The sequence below is a fragment of the Rhinolophus sinicus genome, chromosome 14 (genome assembly GCF_057876585.1).
Source record: "Rhinolophus sinicus isolate RSI-liver-muscle chromosome 14, RSI-T2T, whole genome shotgun sequence".
Lineage (NCBI taxonomy): Eukaryota > Metazoa > Chordata > Mammalia > Chiroptera > Rhinolophidae > Rhinolophus > Rhinolophus sinicus.
Window position 1 is genome coordinate 114,783,739 of NC_142514.1, and position 18,798 is coordinate 114,802,536.

At 38.3% G+C, this 18,798-nt stretch overlaps 1 protein-coding gene across 1 annotated transcript; it reads left to right on the forward strand.

Annotated features, from left to right (window-relative positions):
* Positions 1–3,756: 3,756 nt before the first annotated feature.
* LOC109435076 (caspase-12-like) lies at positions 3,757–17,816 on the forward strand. The gene is made up of 11 exons (XM_088791483.1): positions 3,757–3,991; positions 4,932–5,174; positions 6,602–6,658; positions 6,829–6,909; positions 10,843–10,937; positions 11,324–11,497; positions 12,233–12,467; positions 12,868–13,014; positions 16,443–16,552; positions 16,942–17,061; positions 17,647–17,816. Exons 1-10 carry the CDS (start codon positions 3,985–3,987, stop codon positions 17,038–17,040), a joined length of 1,248 nt encoding a protein of 415 aa, XP_088647609.1. The 5' UTR covers positions 3,757–3,984; the 3' UTR covers positions 17,041–17,061; positions 17,647–17,816.
* Positions 17,817–18,798: the final 982 nt, after the last annotated feature.

Here is an 18,798-nt window from a genome sequence, read left to right on the forward strand (position 1 = left end):
TTCTCACCGCAGTGCATCATAACTAGGAGGAAGTGCTTGCTGGAATAACCCAGGTGCAGGACCAGGTGTCCCAGTGGGAGACACTGGAAGCTCGGGTCCGCTTGTTAGAGGAGGAGCCCCACAGTGGAGACTCTGAGGCAGAGGCGGACAACGCGAGTGGAGACAATGTAGCTCCCAACCCCCGGGCACGGCCAATCTTGAAGCAAAGGGTAAAATGTGAGCAACCTTTTTGCCCCAGTGGTGTTGCTGCCGGCAACCCAGCTGTGACTGAGTTCACGACCTACACCCCTTACACTCCCACTGAGTTGCAGGAGCTGGGAGGTGGTACAGACAGAGCCCTGGAGAGGCAGTCTCAGCTTGGCTACTACATTTATGGGATGAGGGAGCAGATTACATTCTCTGCTCCCCAGGTGAGATGGAAAAGCTAGCCTTCGTGACAGTGCATCCGTCCCTGTGACAAAGGTTACAGAACTGCCGTAGGTTGGCCCACGACCAGGGCAACCACTCTCTAATGGAATGGCTCACTGTTGTGGTACGCACAGTATGGAGACAGGCTGGCAACCTGCCAGACACTGTAAGTCAATGGCAATCGTGCACTGAACTTACTCAAATCATCCATGAAATGGGTATGAAACATGCTATGTTCAACCCTAATATGTGGGGTTCAGATGACGGGTGTTTTACAACCAGCATGAGAGATCTGGTTTTGAATACTGCCCCTGCAAGTGTTTTTGGATCCTTGGTTGTCATTCTTACACCTTATGTGGGGTGATGGATCTGTGAACTTACCATTGCCATGACTACCCTAGGTGATGTTGAAAGCTGGTGGGAAAGGAAGTTAAGGCAGGAGGTCCGAGAAGTTAAGACCTGGAAGCTCACGTCAAAAATAAGGTGGCAAGGTTGTAGGCCTCAGAGAGTAACACACACACAGATGTGGCATGATCTTGTGGCAGCAGGGGTTGATTGGGGAAAAAATAGACTAACAACCCAATGCACTCTTGTTGGAACTCTGGAAACAATTGCATCCAGAATAGCAATTACAGCGAAACTTAAAGGATAAGTCCAGGAAAACGTGACCTGTGTCCTTCCAGGACTTCATGCAGCCACTTGAGGCCAACTCCTTTCAGCTTGATTAGGGGTGGGGGTCAGAAGAGACAATCGGGGACCTGTCCATACATTGGTCCCCTTCTAATATGCAGAGGGTTTTAGCCCCAGTTGACACCGGCGCAGACTGCAGTCTTGTTTATGGGAACCCAGAACTGTTCCCCGGACCAGCAATCTGCACTGATGGCTATGAGGGAAAGACTGTGACTATAAAAGCTGTTTCCTTACCACTGGGTGTAGGAAGGTTTCCCCCATACCTACAAGGTGTATGTCTCCCCCGTTTCGGAATATATTCTAGGAGTGGACGTGCTACATGGCCTCAGTTTACAGACTTCAGTTGGAGAGTTCTGTCTCCGGACCTGGAAGGTGAAAGCGGTGACACATGGGCATGCTCACCACCCTCCTCAAGTGTTGCCGCACCAGCCCCGGTGTGTGGTTACAGTGCAACAGTACCACCTGCCAGGAGGACAGGAGGAGATTGGTCATGCAATTTTGGAATTGGAGAAGGCACATATTGAGGTAGACGCATAGTCCCTTTAATTCCCCAGTATGGCCTGTCAAGAAGCCAGATGGGACCTGGCAAATGACTGTGGACTATAGGGAGTTAAATAAGGTGATACCACCTTTGCATGCTGCAGTGACTTCTATTCACAATTTGATGGATGGTCTGACTATGGGAACCCTGGCTGTGCCCAGGAAGTCTGACTGTTCCCAGAAATACTGGTGGTACCCTGAGAACCCTGGATGTGCCCAGGAAATCTGGCTGTAACCAAAAAGGAGGTGGACATCGAGAGACACGCCCTGGGACATTACTTGAACTGGGCTGAAACTTTTTCTCGTGACCTGGGTTCCTGACACAGGGCCCCTCACAGAAGACGCTTGTCGCATAGATTGTGAGGCGAGACCCTGGAGGGGACAGAGTCCCAGAGAGCAGTCTCCAGGCTCTCAGCCTCGCTTTGGGGGGTGCTGGCTCAGGTAGTGGTTGGACGTTGGCTATAGCCGGTTGGCCAATTGGCTGCTGATGTAAGTGTCGTGGCTGTGTTGGTTGGTTGGCTGGTTGGCAGACAGGAAAAGTGAACGGGGGATTGCAGATCGTGTGGATCTTACTTTGTGTGTTTTGCTTGGCTTCCAGAGATAATGTAATGGTATGACTCCCCTATCTGTGGCTCCGTGGGTGTTCCTTTTTTGCCTCACCATGTCCTGTGTTCTTATGTGGGGAGCAGGAGCTGAGACCCCACAGGACACCCTGCATGACAGAGATCATGAGTGTATACATATGTCCAAACTCATCAAAAGGTATACATTAAATAAATACAATGCTTTCTATATGACTTTTACCTCAATAAAACTTAAAAAGATATATAAAAATAAAAGTGAATTTATAGGTAGTGGGGAAAAAATACAAGCTGCAGAAACCAGGGAAAAGATTTTTTACAATGCACATAATCAACAAAAGATCCACTCATTGATGCAACCTTAAATATTGAAAACTAACTCTACATCAGGCATTGGCCATCAAGTAGAAAACAAAGTCCTTGCCCTCAAAAAAGTGTGAAGTCAAATGGGAACAGAAAGATAACAAACAAAATAAACACAAATTTATCAGCAGAAGGAGCCTGAAGAAAGATAGAGAGTCAGCCATAAGATATGTTAAGGAAGAACATTCCAGACAGAGGAAAAGCAAGTAGAAATTGCCTGAGATGGGAATGTTCTTTCTGTGTTTGAGGAGTAGCAAGGAAATTAGTGTGGCTAAAATCTGGACCAAAAGGCATAGGGGAAATTTAGGATATGAGATCAGACAGCTGACCAATGTGCAGGTCATACAAGGTACGATTACTATGAAAGACCTTACAGTAAGGTCTTTTACTCTATGGTAGAAAGTTAGGAACGTTTTGAGCAAAAGAATGAATTAAATTATCAGAGTTATATTTTATCAGGATTACTCTGGCCACGGGATTAAGATGAGAACGACAATGACAGGGCCAATGGAGAAGCAGAAAGAGAACTTAGAAGCCTATTTCAAAACTTCAGATTTGGTGGTAGCCCAGATCTGGATTATAGAATTGAGGGGAAAAAAAAAAAAAAAAAAAAACCTTCACATTTTGTGTTGTTTTTTAAAAAAAAGCATAGGAAAAAAATTCACAAATATGCAAACTAAACATATAATTGTGGCTACTTTGTAGTTTGAAATTACTCCATTTAAAATTTTTTTCTACCAGTTAATTTAATGGAAATGTATTTTTTTTTAAATTAAATAAACAAGTCCATTTTGCATTCAGCAAATAAAAAAATAAACACATGCATTCGTAAATAAACAATACTCAGAATTGACAATAAGCAGGTAATGAAAAGAGGTTGCTCATTTTGGTTATTAAAACAGTGGCACTACTATCACTTAAGCAGTTCTGAGTCAGTTTCTCACTCCCTTCAAGCATTCTATAATACATTAACACTTCACTTCCAGCCAGGGTTGAGCAGGTGTTAGTTAAGTGAGGCCTCCCTGCCATTTAGTGGCTAACGGTGTCACAACGACAAATAGGGGTCTACTTGATTTAACTGTGTTAAAAATAGACTGAAAAACAGAACAGACATTTCCTATGTGTGTGTGTGTGTGTGTGTGTGTGTGTGTGTGTGTGTGTGTGTTTCATTCTACTATTCTGCTGATTGTTGTATCAAAGAGAAAAGGTAAGTTTTACTCTCTGATTTCCAAAGGAAAGAAGTTACGTATCAGAGGAGGAGTCAAATTCTATCCTGGCAAAGAATGAGGTTGAGAAGCTGCAGTTTCCAACTTAGGCAATATCAACACACCCGTCCACTGAGAGCAAAGAAAGAAATTTGCTTTCATTATCACTGCATTTCCTGCCAGGAGCCAGAGCAGCAATGGCTGGTGAGTGGCCCCAGTTTTCCCCTTGTTTTATGAGTGTATTTGGGGGTGGGGGGGTGGGATTTATAGCACAGGAGGAGTGGGTAAGAAAGAAGAAGCCAAGAAAGGGGCATTCACCAGACAAAACTATTTTTCTCTGGAGATGGGAGCTCAGGGCTCAGTAATGTGTACACTAACACACAAGGTATTTTAGTTGATGTGTTACAGCTTCTTGGAAAAAAAGGAAAATGTAAAAATCTGGACCTATGTTCTTAAAACTTTCCTGTGATTTTAGGCTTTTCTTTGGACTCATACTGACCCAGAATTCTCACCCATTTTATAAGTGTTCTTTTATTTGGCTGAGACGCCATGCTGTTGAACAGAGTAACTTGCGTTTCCTCCCTATTTCTGCTCTCTGTATGACCTTTCATTTCCAACAGCAAGCAAACCAGCTGTAGTTTGAGCTTTCAGTCTCTGCATATAGACAACTGCCTGCCAGCCCTGCCCATGGAAACAAAATGCATTATTTCTCAGGTGTAATATGTTTATGTTTTACCGCTATACATATTAAATATATTGTATTTTTAAATTAGGTATTGATAAAAGGACAGGAAGTGAGGGGATGATGGGTGAGACAAAGACTGAACTGAGTCAGCTATCATTAAGCTCTTTAGTGAAGTTGAAACTCATCTCTGAACCACAGTTTCCCCATCTATGAAAAGGCGCAAGTTCGAACAAGATAAGTGTTATTCTACCTGTGGTCTTTGCCATCACCTCAGGAATTGTTAGAAATGAAAATTCATGGACTCCACCCTGATCTATCAAATCAGAATTTGGGGGAATGGGGTGCAGGAAGTTCTACTTATCAAGCTTTTCAGGAGATTCTTCTGCGCATTAAAAATTTACTGGCCTAGATTCAAATATCTAAAGTCCTGTTCGTATTTAAAATCCTATCATTTTTCAGACAAGAGACTTAAAGAAGATCCTATCAACAAGGTGAAGTCCATGGCCAGGAACCTGGTTGACAACATTTTTGATGATTTGATGGAAAAGAATGTGTTAAATGGCGATGAGTTAAAAAAATTAGGGGATGGAGTGGACCTCATCGTGAATGGTACTGAAAACCTGGTTGAGAATCTTGCTGAGAAAAGTCAAATAGCAAGCAAAATATTTATGAAACGTCTCTTCAGACAACAGCTGTGTTTAGGTGAGTACCTTGGGCCAAAGGGCTAGTAACTTGTTCATCTATTGTCCTTATGCAGTTTTTGTCTTCTTACTTCTGTTCGCAAGTGGAGAATAAATTATCTACATCTCTAGTACCTTCTTTGCCTGACTTTCTTATTTAATAGTGGAATATGCCCTGATCTACCCCAGTGCCTTTTCCAGCATCCAGAATCACTTTTCACTGATACACGTTTTCTTTTTTCTTTAGCATTTGTCACCTTCAATCATTCCATAACATTTACATATTCATTATATCTCTCTGCTAAACTGTAAGCTCCATGAGGCATGTACCTTTGTCTGCTTTGTTCATGAATATATCCCAAACTCCTAGAAATGCCACCCAATACATAATAGATGCTGAGAAAATATTTGTTAAATGAATAAATGGTGATGGAGCTGCATTAAACTCAGTGATAGTCTGTAGCTAATCTGTGCTACTCTTGACAAATACTGTGGACTCTACAGTCATTCACAAATATAGAACATTCAATAGAAAAACTCACCATCTTCTATTTAGCTGTGACTTATCCCAAGGGATAAATCTCTTGTAACCTATATTTCTCTTTGTTGAAGGAGCATAGTGAATTTGAGGATAAGTGGAACATAAATGTATCTTTCTTTCTAGAGCATGGGTTGGCACATTTTTTCTTCGAAGGGAAGATAGTTTTATGGCCCATGTGGTCTCTGTCACAATGACTCAAATATACTGTCATAGGATGAAATCAGCAATATATAATACATACAAAATGAGGGTGGATATGTTCCAATAAAACTTTAGTTACAAAAACAGGTGTCCAGATGAGTTGGGCCTGCAGGCCATAGTTTGCTTACCCTTATGCCAGAGTAAAATACATATATGAATATATTCCAAATCTTTGGAACATCCCCCAAGGATTATTTTCTTTGTTGTTGAAAGACTATCTAATTCTTGTATAGAGATGTAGTTTCCCTCCTCAGAATGAAAAATTCTATTGCAGAAAAGCCTTTATTAAATAATTTGATTATTCCTTGAATTACATAAGCAGGAAGGTAATGAGCTCTTCTTTTTATTAATTAATTAATTAATTAATTCAGGTGTAGAACTCAATGTAATAGTTAGACATTTATACCCATCACAAAGTCATAACTCCTCTTTCCCATCTACTACCCCTCTGACATTGTATATAGCTGTTATAATTCCAATGAGCGCTTCTTTGTTTCATGGAAACTCTGCCTCCTCCTTCACTTGGCAGAAAGTTACAGTGCTCTAACACCAACCTGGAGCTCAGAGAATGAGTCAAGTCTCCATGCTTCATCCAGTATCCCCAGGCTGACATAGCCACTGCAAGTGAAAGAGTTTGAAGTGGATAGGTTCTAGAGACTAGGTTCTGGTAACAAATCTTATTGTATTTGTTTTTCATTGTATTTTAGACTCTCATTCTGAAAGTGAGAACGATGATTCTGACAACAGTGAGTCATCTTCAACAGGTAACTACCTCCAAATCTCATATCACAGGTGAAAATCTTAGACGTCAAGTGTTGTCAGAATGTATTCTGTTAAAGAGCTAGGAAACCTGTGTTTTCGGTCAATTTTCATCTTAAGAAATAACCTTCAGAGTAGAACATTGAGCCTTAATTTTTTGTTCATTCCACCTCAGAATCTGAAGATGAAAGTGAAGAAAACACAGATGACGACAAAAAAGCTGGATCAGCCATGGCGCTGGCTCTCCCTCCATCAGGTAACTGCCATCAAACCCAGTGGCTCATGGGAAACCTCATACATCACTTGGGGTGTGGCAGCTTTCCAGGGGCCATATGTTATAGTGCAAAGACCACTGAATTGAAGTTCAGGAAAGACCATTGAATTTAGGTTCAGGAAATCTGGGTATTTCTCCCTTCTGCCCCTAAGAAAGTCCCTCAAAAGTAAGATTAGCATATACATCCCTGCTCTTTAAATTCTCCTAAACATTGGGAAGTGAAAGTGAAGATGACACTGAGGACCATGCAGGATTGTTCCAGGCATTGGTCCTACCTCTGACGGGTAGAATATCATGGACACAAAATGACATTATCTGAGCTAAGGCTTATGAGAAAGACCTTATGGTGTAGTGGAAAGAGAAATGGAATAAACTCAAGAAAGCTCTACATTGAGCCCATCTGCTACTGACTAACCCTATCCTCTGATGTGTATATATCCCAACCTTTCCAAGGCTCATATTTTACATTGAATCAAAAACATCTTCAAACAAATAATTTTTTTAAAAAAAGAAATGTTCCAAAACAAGTGCTGATTAAAATATATATATATATATATATATATATATATATATATATATATATATATCCACTTGATATATAATCACATCAATTATGCAGATTACAAATAAATACAGAAAAAAATGCCTGAGACAACTGTCTACTATTATACAAGAACTTGTGGTTCATATAAAATTTTCAATGAAAGCATCATACACTGGGTGTAAAAAGTGCTGTCTCTGAAGCAATTTAAATGGAAAAGAAGATGATATACTCTGAAATTCTGTGTCTGATGGTGCAGTAGAAACTCAAGGAACTGAGGTTAAATTGCTGTGATGACACTTAAATAAAGTAGTATAAAAAGAAAAAAAAAAAGGATTCAGAAAATATCTAAGACACAGCAACTACCAACCACACAAAACAAAATAAAGATGGGGTTAAGAAAAATACATTAAAAAAACACACACACAAAAAAACACACACACTATGAATCAGACATACTATTCTATGTGGTCACCAAAGAAACTGATGAATTGTTGGGCCACATTAAAGAAGGATAGTGTCTAGAAAGGGAGTAGGGATAGTGTTGCTCTGAGTACCATATTTTCAGAAGTTCTGGATAAAAGCACAAAGGAATAAGGAAATTGTAATGTTTACTCAATCCATTCGTGTGTGTGTGTGTGTGTGTGTGTGTATATTATATGTATATATATATATATATAATATAGATATATACATATATATACATACATATATACACACACATGTATATATATATATATATATATATATATATATATATATATATATATATATTCATATGTTAACTGAAAACCTACTGTATGCCATTCTAATTACTGTGTTTACAGAAGTAAGCGATCTAAAGATCATGTCTACATGGAGTTTACAGTGTAGTGTGGGTAGATATATAATAAACATGCAAAAATTAAGTAGTAAAAATTATACAGGAGAAAAGAGGATTAGGCCATAGTAAGAGATGTTGTTGTTGGGGTGTAGGGTGAGGCACATGAGCCAGGGTGGACAGCTATGAGAACTCTTTTGAGGTGATATTCCAGTTTGTACCTAAACAATAGGCAGGGAGTTGTGCCAAACTCTAAAACAAAAACATTCCACAGAAGGGGGAAACACAAGCAAGGGCTCTGAGTGTGGAAAGATCTTGTCATATAGCAGTCATACGAAAGGCCAGTCTGTCTAGGGAGTAGGAAATTAGGGACAAAGTGATAGGAGGAGCTACTAAAGATCAGATCATTGCTACAATTTGGGGCCTTCTAGAGAGTGGGAAAGAATTGGGAGTTTGTTTGCAATGGAAAACCTGTAAGAAGTTGTTAAGCAGAGTAATAAACATAGAGTCAAAAAGGCTAGTTGAAAGCTATTACATGTTTCAGTTAAGAGATAATAGCTTTCAGACTAGAGTTGTAGTAATGAAGTAGATGATGACAAGTAGTTAAATTTGGGGTCTATTTTGGAGATGGAGTCAATAGAAACTATGGATGAATTGGATGTGGGCTGATAAACGAAATGAAGGGATCAAGCAGGGATGATTTTAAGTTTTTGGCTTGGAAACTGTGTGAAGGGTACCAATTACTGAGCTAGAGGAAAACAAACAAACAAAAAAACAACTTGTGATTGAGAGAAAACTCCAGAGAAACATATTTGAGTGGATAAATATCAGGAGTCCTTCTTTGTGCATGTTTAGTTTGAAACATGTGCTGCATCCAAAGGTAGATGTTGAATAAACAGGTGGATGTTCAAGTGAGGTGTTCACAGAGGAATCAGGGATGGGGATAAATACTGGGATTCATCAGCATGTAGATAGTATTTAAGATGATGGTACTGGAAGAGGCCATCTGGGGAGAGATGTTGATAGAGAATAGCAGAGGGTCCAATATAGAGCAACGAACTTTTGAAAGTATGGCAGAAGAGGAAGAACTAGCAATGGAGACAAATTTAGAAAGAATGGCTGAAAAATGCCACACCACAGAAGCTGACAGAACATTTTTTCAAGAAACAAAATGTATTCAGCCATGCTAAATGCTAAGAAAGCAAAAAATGCTTAGTGGTAACCCTGATAACAAGTACTTCTTTTAAGTGGTGAGGGTAATAGCTAGTTTATATTGCATACAAGAAAAAAAAAAAGAGTTGAAAAAACAGAAATAGTGAAAATAGAGAAAGCCTTTAAGGAACTGTGCTGAGAAGTGGAAACAGAGAAATGGAACTATAGCTGGAAGGGACATGGGGTCAAGGGAAGGTGTTTTTGAAAGCTATATTGATATTAAGATATGTTGATATGTCAATGGGGATAACACAGCAGGAAGAGTGGGGGAAATTGATGATGTAGAAGACAGAAGACAGGGCTGAATAAAATGCCTGAGTAAAGTCCTCATGGGTGAGAAGGAATGGAACTCAGAGCATAAGGAGAGGTATCACATTTAGATAGGAGGAAGAATCTGTCTTCCTTTGTAGTGGGAGAGCAAATAGAGTAGATGGGGAGAGAGTGGTACATGGATTTGTTGGTTGAAAGGATGAAATTATTCTTATGCAAAATATTAGAAGGAACAGAGGCTTGTTGCCCTTAAGGAAAACAGCACCAGGGGATACTTGGTAGCTATTTTCAATTGAAGATAACTATTCATTTACAATCAGTTACAAACTTATAACCTTATATATCATTTTAGATACTGGAAATATAAAGATTAGAAACATCTTCTGTGTCCTAATTAAGCTTACAGTACAATAAACACAATTAATATAAAATACAATAATTGTCTGTATGAGGGCATTTGCATAAAATAATGGGAAGATATATGAAAGTCATAGAAGAATTCATGAGCTTTCACAGGGAAAGGAATTCGACATTTTTATGTATGGTACCAATGCAGGAAATACGTACCAAAGCTTAGAAGCTTCACAATTTATGATACTCAGAACTGTTAAAAAATGCTTTAGAATGTTGTGAGTTAACTGTTAGTGGAGATATTTCAGAGAGTGATAATAATAAATTAGGGGTAGTGTTAACTCGAGTTCAAATATCTGAATAATGAACTTGACTAGGCTAGATGAACCTTAGGCTAGCTTCCAAATCTTAGACACTGTGTTTGTGTGAGTCTAATGTGTTTAGTTTGAAAGATTAATCAACATTGTGACCACTAAGACAGAAATTTATACTGGGGTAAGCAAGAAGCAACAAGAAAAGGGGAAGTACTCAAGTTTTTGTTTTAGTCATTTTAAATATGAGCTGATTTTCTTCTTATATTAGCTTTTTGGTGGAATGGCAGTAAGTATTGCCAAAGAATGAGAACCCAGTCAAAAGAGATGCATGATTGTAAGGCATTGCATGGTGCTATTTAATGAGTTTTTTTTTTTTTTTTTTACTTTTGTTTTGTTTTCTCTTTTAGCTCCTCAGGAAATCCAGGATTCCCAACCCAATCATAATTTGAAGCTTTGTTCTTATGATTATTTCCATAGAATGAAGACAACAAAGGCAGACGAGGTAGTATGCTTTGGACTGGGAGACACACGGTTTGCCCACTCAAAGACACTGGGGCTCACTGGGAATTTTAGTTCCTGTTATAAATGCCTTAAGAGCAGGCCAAATGGCATTGGATGTTATCTGATTAAGGTGTACTTACATTACATTTCTGTCTCTTCCATCCTATCTTGGAGCACACTCTAAATTCTTATCCATCACACAGCCAAAGCCAAGTTTCTAGTACATGTTTCTTGTCTGTGGTCCTATCTCTTTCCTCATGAAGACATATTTCCATTCCTAAGCTCTCCCACCACCCATTCTGTAATTGAAAGGGACTATTTAGTATGGACTTTGGAGGCAAAAGGGAGGAGGCCTGGGGCAACTCACTCTGTGCCTATTAATTGCAGATATATCCAGTGATGGAGCAGGAGGGCAGAACACGCCTGGCCCTCATCATCAGCAACAAAGAATTTATACATCTTTCTAACCGAAATGGTTCTGAAGTTGACCTTTCAGGGATGCAAGACCTGCTTGAAAACCTGGGCTACTCAGTGGTTGTAAAAGTGGATCTCACAGCTGTGGTAATGACTCGGGAGAGTGGGAAAATTTTCCCTCCTAAAGCGTTTTGAACTTTTTCCGTAGCAGCTGTAAGAACAAAATGCATGTTACAGGAATTACATTTGCTCTAGAATAGGATCCTCTGGATTTCAGCCTCCTCCAGTGAATAGTCTCATATCAAAGATTTAGAGCAGCTCTATGTGACTAAATTTCACTAAAAATTTTGGATCTTTCTATAGGTCTCAACCTGGGAGACATCTCTTACTTGATAGTCTGGGTGCGATGAAAAATCTAGTCCCTGAAATTGCCTAATACCTACAGAATGAGCTCATGAGACTTTTACAACTTGAATGTACTGTGTCTAAAAGTAAAACCATGTATGTGGTAAAAAAAAAAAAAAAAAAAAAAAAAAAGTTACACACACAAACAATTGTGATTCTGTCTCTGCCAAAAATATCTTGGGTGACCTTAGACAAACCATTTTAAACCTAACTTTCTGCTGTTCCATGATGAAGGTATCTGTTAAGTGTTGATAATTTTTATCAGTAGAAACTCTCTCTCTCTCTCTCTCTAGCAAAGCCTTCTTTTTGGAGACTTGTCATCTAACTTGTCCCTTATTATCCTTCATCTCCCAGCATCTTCCTAAGTCCAAATTGCCTGATTCCTCGATGCCTACTCCTTTTGTAAACTCTATCTACTATTTGAATACAAACTACATATGTAGAGTTTCTTGATAATAATTCTGGAGTCCCTTTCAGGAAATGGAAGCAGTACTATGGGAGTTTGCTGCCCGCCCAGAGCACCGATCCTCAGACAGCACAATCCTGGTGTTTATGTCACATGGCACCCTGGAAGGAATCTGTGGGATAAAGCACCAAAATTCAGAGCCAGATATTCTTCATGATGATACCATCTTCCAAATTTTCAACAACCGTAACTGCCAGAGTCTGAGAGACAAACCCAAAGTCATCATCATGCAGGCCTGCAGAGGCAGTGAGTCTGAGCTGGGGAAACACAGGGAGTAGCTGTGCACTTTTTCTATTAGCCTGATGTCTAGCCTTCATATCCCTAGGGGTGGCTGAGAGAAACCACATTGTAGTACTACTCTTAGGCCCAGTCCAGGAATTGTAAGTCTGAAATGATAAGAAGCCTAGAATAATTAGGAATGCCCAGGTCAGTTGAGACTAGGTTGTCAGCAAGTTTACTCTAAACTTATGAGGGCTCTGTATAGTTCCCAGTCAGTGACATCGTTTTTCTCTTAGTAAGATACTTGCATTTTTAATAAATGCCATATTGAAATGTACTGAAGTGAAGAAAAAATGTAAGAAAGATTTTGTGTGTGTGTATGTGTTTGAACATAACACCTTTGAGATGACATGGATGTCTCTCCCAGGAGGTACTGGGACTACTTGGGTGGCCGACACAGGAGGAACCTCTATATGTAGATATGACCGTACCCTTCAGTGTTACCTCTGGAGTGATGCTGTTACAAAGACCCATGTGGAGAAGGACTTCATCGCTTTCAAATCTTCAACTCCACGTAAGTGACTCAGAGAGAACAATTTCTTAACCTATCAGTTCTTAGATTACAGACCTAGCTATCATCGCATCTTATCACTAACATAAGAATATTTCCTCCCTAGTGAGATATTTTAGGTGGAAAAGACATTTAAAATTTTGAAATTTTCATAACTGGAAAACTATATAAAGGCTGATAATTAAGTTCGTGAACTTGTTGCAACAATGTTGCTAACTTTTTGATATCAGAGGGATTATTCATTATGAACTTGTACCAAATGGACAAACAGTTAATCAACTTTACTATTTGAAAGTGCTGAAAGGCTGTGTGAAAAAGTTAGATGACTTGAAATTTTCGCCAACAATTCATGGCTCTTGCATCATGACAATGCACCAGCTCACACGGCACTGTCTATGAGTGAGTTTTTAGCCAGTAAACAAATAACTGTATTGGAACACCCTCCCTACTCACCTGGTCGGGCTCCCAATGATTTCTTTCTTTACCCGAAGATAAAGGAAATATTGAAAGGAAAACATTTTGATGACACTCAGGACATCAATGGTAATATAATGACAGCTTTGATGGCCATTACAGAAAAAGAGTTCCAAAATTGCTTTGAAGGTTAGACTAGATGCTGGAGTTGGTGCATAGCTTCCCAAGGGGAGTACTTGGAAGGTGACCGTAGTGATATTCAGCAGTGACGTATTTAGCACTTTTTCAAGGATGAGTTCGCGAATTTAATTGTCAGACCTTGTTAAGTCTTGATTTTAGAGGAAACTTTAAAACTAAACAGGACTTTGGAGAGGATCCAGACTTAAAGTAGTCTATGTATAACTAAAGTTAAGAGGTTTTATTTGGGAGGATTTATTTTGTTTAAATATGTCCATGGCACATAGTTGTATCATCTTCTCATGGTTTAGTCCACCTGATCATCTACTAGCAATTAAATGAGCCAACCAGGAAAACTGTAATACTTGCTCCACATAATATTTGATTATAGTCTTAGGAAATAAGTTAACATTCAAATGCCTGCCTTCAGGATAACACAGCCAATAACTGAAAATCCTTCTTTGGTAGGAAAATCACAGTGGGAGGTAGAAAAAGAAGATATTCCTTATCGTTCATGGTCTAGCCTGTCAGAAATCTATTTAACAGTCATCCAATATACTGTTTCAGCAAACATTTAGATAACAAGGGCAATTTTAAAATCTGAGTTTATGTAAGTCAGTTTTAAGTGCTCTAGTGTCGTCACTACAAACCGTAATGTGCATAGAAATCACTTGGGAATCTGATTAAAATGTAGATTTCTGATTCAGTAGGTCTGGAGCAGGGCCTGAGATTCTGCCTTTCTGAAAATCTCCGTGGTGAGGCCAGTGCTGTTGGTCCCTGACCATATGTGAGTAGCAATGGACCCAAGGACCCTCTGAGTCTAGCCTGGCGAAATAGGAAAAAAGGCACGCAGGCAACTCCCATTGCACAGCTGGAAGAGTTCTACTTCACTTTATTTTATGTATTGGGGGATACATATTTCAAAGAACAGCTTTCTATTTTTTGCTATTAAAGGTAGTTTAAAAGTCATATATGGCCTAACACATATATGTTTAATTTAGCTGAGAAAATAAAGTCCAATATATGAAATTCTTGCATTCACTTCTTGTCTATACTATGTTCTAGGACTGGGCTAAGTGCAGGGCATATGATAAAGCCGACATGGTTACTCAAACTTACAGAGTGTACAGACAGGCCAGAGAAGCAGAAATTAATTGGGGGAAAAATATACACACAACATAACAGAAATAAATAATGATTGTCAACTGTGATAAGTGCTTTAAAGAAAAACTAGTACTCAGATGTGAAAGGTTAAAGGAGTTAACCACATCAAGGGTAAGAGAGGAACACTACAGATAGAAAAATAAATGTACACGGAGTACCTGAGACAGAAAGGAGATTGGAAAATAGGGCCAGTGAAGCTGGAACCTGGAGCCAGGGGAGGGTTACCAAGAGGGGTAGGCAGGAGCCACACAATTTGAGGCCTCATATGTTAGGGAATTTAATATACGGCAATATACTTTATTACTAATATTACTTTATACTAACAAAATTTTGTTGAAATTTAAGCAAGGAAATGATAATATTTTCATTTTTAAATGATCACTCTGGGGATTCTGTGGGGAACGGATATAGGAAGAGTAGATAAAGGAAGATAGGTTAAAATACTATTACAGTATTTTTAAGCCATAGGTGATTATGATAGTCTTGGAATCAGATAAGTTGTTGGATATAAGAAATAATTAGTATATAGAAATTAAGATGACATTGTGGTTTAGTAGCTATGGCAGGTGAAGAAGAAGTACTGATAGGTTTTAAGTAGATGACTATGGTGCATTCATTAAAATGGAAATAAATACTGCAAGTATGCTCGAGATACCTTTGGCCTACATATTTCAAGATGAAATGAAGAGTAAAGAGTTACATAGCTGTATTTTTCATAGGAGAGATCTGTGTTAGAATTTGGGGGGATGCTTGCATAAGGATGCTATTTAATATTCTAAAAACTGATGAAATTATCTAAGAATAGAGAATAGAGTGAGAAGAGACCCTACAGCTAAGGCTTGAAGAACTCTAGAGTTCAAAGACAGAGATAGAAGTATTTGTCATCAAATTAAACTCAGAAGCCATGGTCAGAGAATCAGAAAAGTAAGAGTTTGTGTTGTCAGAGTTACTGAGAAAATAATCTGTTGGAGTTACCAATAATTTCTTATGTGAATGGGAGATCAAGTAAAGGTGAGGCCCAATATACTACCATTAGATTTAATGACTTGGAGAACATCGGTGACAAATACAGTATGGGACGGAGAAGCTAGATGGGAGTGTGCAGGTTAAAAGAAAACGAAGATGGTGAGTAGAGACATATTTGAGAACTTTGACTATACAAAAGAAGGAGAAATAGGAAGGTAGCTGTAGAAAAATGGAAAATGGAATATTAACTTTTTTGTGATAGGAGATATTTGATCACATTGAAATGATAAAAGAGAAGTAGTAATTCAAGATATTCACACAACAAAACTATAAGTGCAAAAAATTATACTAAAAAACAGTACGAATAAAGAGATGGCCCAGAAGCAAGAAATATCAAGAGCTTGATTCTTTTTTTTCTACTACGTAGGAAGTGCTGAAAAGACATAGGTTCTTTCCCACTACTTGCATCCTGAGGGTCATAAGTTTGACCCTGCTATTAGGAAAGTCAAGGGGATATATATGATTGAGGGTCCATTATGGTTTCCTCTGGGCTGTATAAAAACATGAGATCTCAGTTTTATCCAGATTTGGCTTCCCTCTCTCTCCCAAAGCACCAAAATCAAACTTTGTCCAAAATCCGTCACTCTAGGAGTCTTCCACACTTAAACAAAGGCCACATCCTCCAATATTTGAATACTTTTTATTTGCAGATAATATTTCTTGGAGAACGGACAGACATGGCTCTCTCTTCATTTACCAACTTATCAGCCACTTCAAAGAATATTCTTGGTGTTATCATTTGGAGGAGATTTTTCGAAAGGTAGGGATGGATCTTCTTGTCCTTTTTAATTTCATGTCCCAGAAAGCTTTGTGGAACCATTTGCAAAACTTTTTTGGGAATTCTCAAGCTCTTAATTCCTCTTGATGCTTCTTCCTGTACTTCAAGTTTATTTAAAGAGGAAGTTTTTGAAGTAATACGTAGAATCAGTGTGAGTTTCTCTGATTCTGATAGCCTTGCTCATTCAGGGAATGCTTTTGAGGGTATTAGTACCTTCGTGCCTGCACTATATCCAAGGAAAAGCTAAACATTTCTTCTGTTTATGCTCTCTGGCTACAGCCTTAATATATACTATAGGTTTTCTCATTCCCGAGAAAGAAGTCCAAATTTCCTTTTTGGAAAAGCTCTAAAAGTTTTCTTTACTAATTTAGGTTCAGCATTCATTTGAGAATACAGAAGTACTGGCCCAGATGCCCACGATTGAAAGAGTATCTATGACACGTTATTTCTACCTCTTCCCTGGGATTTAAAAATCATATGAAGCATCTCAGGTAAATATATCCAAGAAGTGGATTTGGGTGCTCCTAGCTCAGAGTCTATACATAAAGTCTAGAAAGAACGGAGAACAATGACAGAGTGCTGCTGCCCCGTTGTCACTGAGGCTAATCTTATCTGCCTTTTGTTAATGGCTCTTGGTGAAACCCTGGTTTTATTTGACTTGGGCCATAGTATAATGATTGCATACGAGATGATAAGTCCAGTAAGAAAACCCTTCAGTCCTTGCTTTCTCAAGAACCTCCTCAGTGAGTAAAAAGCATATAGTTCTGATGCATGTGCAAAACAAAAACATCAGCCACGTTGCGAACATCTGGCGTTTGGCTTCCTCTCCAAGAAGTCAATTTTGCTGAGTCACATCCCTTCTTTGTTTGTTATGAGGCCTACCTATACCACAGTGTCGACTAGGACTGCTGCCCAATCTACGCTGAGGCAATGAGGCCCTAGTTCAGATATTCGCATTTGGGCATGACAGGTTCACAGTCCTTTTTTGAACATTTCTCACGTAGTAGAGATTAGTTCTATTTATCTTACTTTCTATAGCCCAGTTACTCATGTTTTCTTCTCTCTACTTTTTCCAGGAAAATGGAGGCATTATGGTCTCTATGAATCTATTATTTTACAAAGTCAATTTTTGATCAAGACTATTTTTGTACCAAACTTCCTAAATGACCACCTTCCTCAAATACCAGGGTAAAATCACTATCATACTGTTGTTGAGTTAATGTTCAATAAAATTCCTTTAAAAGTATGCTTGTTTTTCATTTTATCATAAAGGTAAGTCATGCTCATTGCAAAATAAATTTTAAGTATAGAGAAACAAAATTATTTTTAATGAAATAATATATTTTAAAAAAATAATGTTTAATAGAATTTATTTTTTAGAACAGTCTTAGATTTACAGAAAAATTGAGAAGATAGTACAGGGAGTGGCCATATGCCCAGCATTCAGTATCCCCTATTATTGTCTTACATTATTATAGTACATTTGCTATAATTAATGAACCAACTAAATTTGTGTTGAGTTCATTAGTAAATGGTTTAGTTTATTAGCTAAAGTCCATAGTTTATTCAGATTTCCTTTATGTGATATCTTCTTCTCTTCCAGGATCCCACTCATATATTTATTATACCATATATACCATATATGTGGTATCCCAGGATACCACATTATATTTATTTTTTAAATTAAGCTTATTGGGGTGACAATGGTTAGTAAAATTACATAGGTTTCAAATATACAATTCTGTATCACATCATCTATGTATCACATTGTGTGTTCACCACCCAGAGTCAGTTCTCCTTCCTTCACCATATATTTGACCCTCTTAACCCTCTTCTACTATCTACCCTCCCCCCTTATGCTCTGGTAACCACTAAACTATTGTCTGTGTCTATGAGTTTTTGTTTCTTTGTCTTGTTCCATTGTTGCTTTCAATTTTATATCCCACATATCAGTGAAATCATATGGTTCTTGACTTTTTCTGTCAGACTTAAGAAATAATATTTCTTAACCTTGTTATAACTTTATTTGTAACTTATTTGAAACTCAACTTATTTTTTTGTACAATCGATTCTGTTTCTGTATTATTATTTTGCCATAACCATCATAAATAGCAATAAAATTACCTAAAATGACCTGATTTTTGATTTTGTAATATTCCATCAGGCATTATAGTATATATTATTTAAACTTTTAGATGATATTTCCAGTATTGATTTCATACACACTG

Coding starts and splice junctions, on each gene's coding strand:
- LOC109435076 (XM_088791483.1), top strand. Junction 13,015..16,442: donor TTTCAAATCTTCAACTCCAC/GTAAGTGACTCA, acceptor TTTTATTTGCAG/ATAATATTTCTTGGAGAACG. Junction 16,553..16,941: donor TGGAGGAGATTTTTCGAAAG/GTAGGGATGGAT, acceptor TTACTAATTTAG/GTTCAGCATTCATTTGAGAA.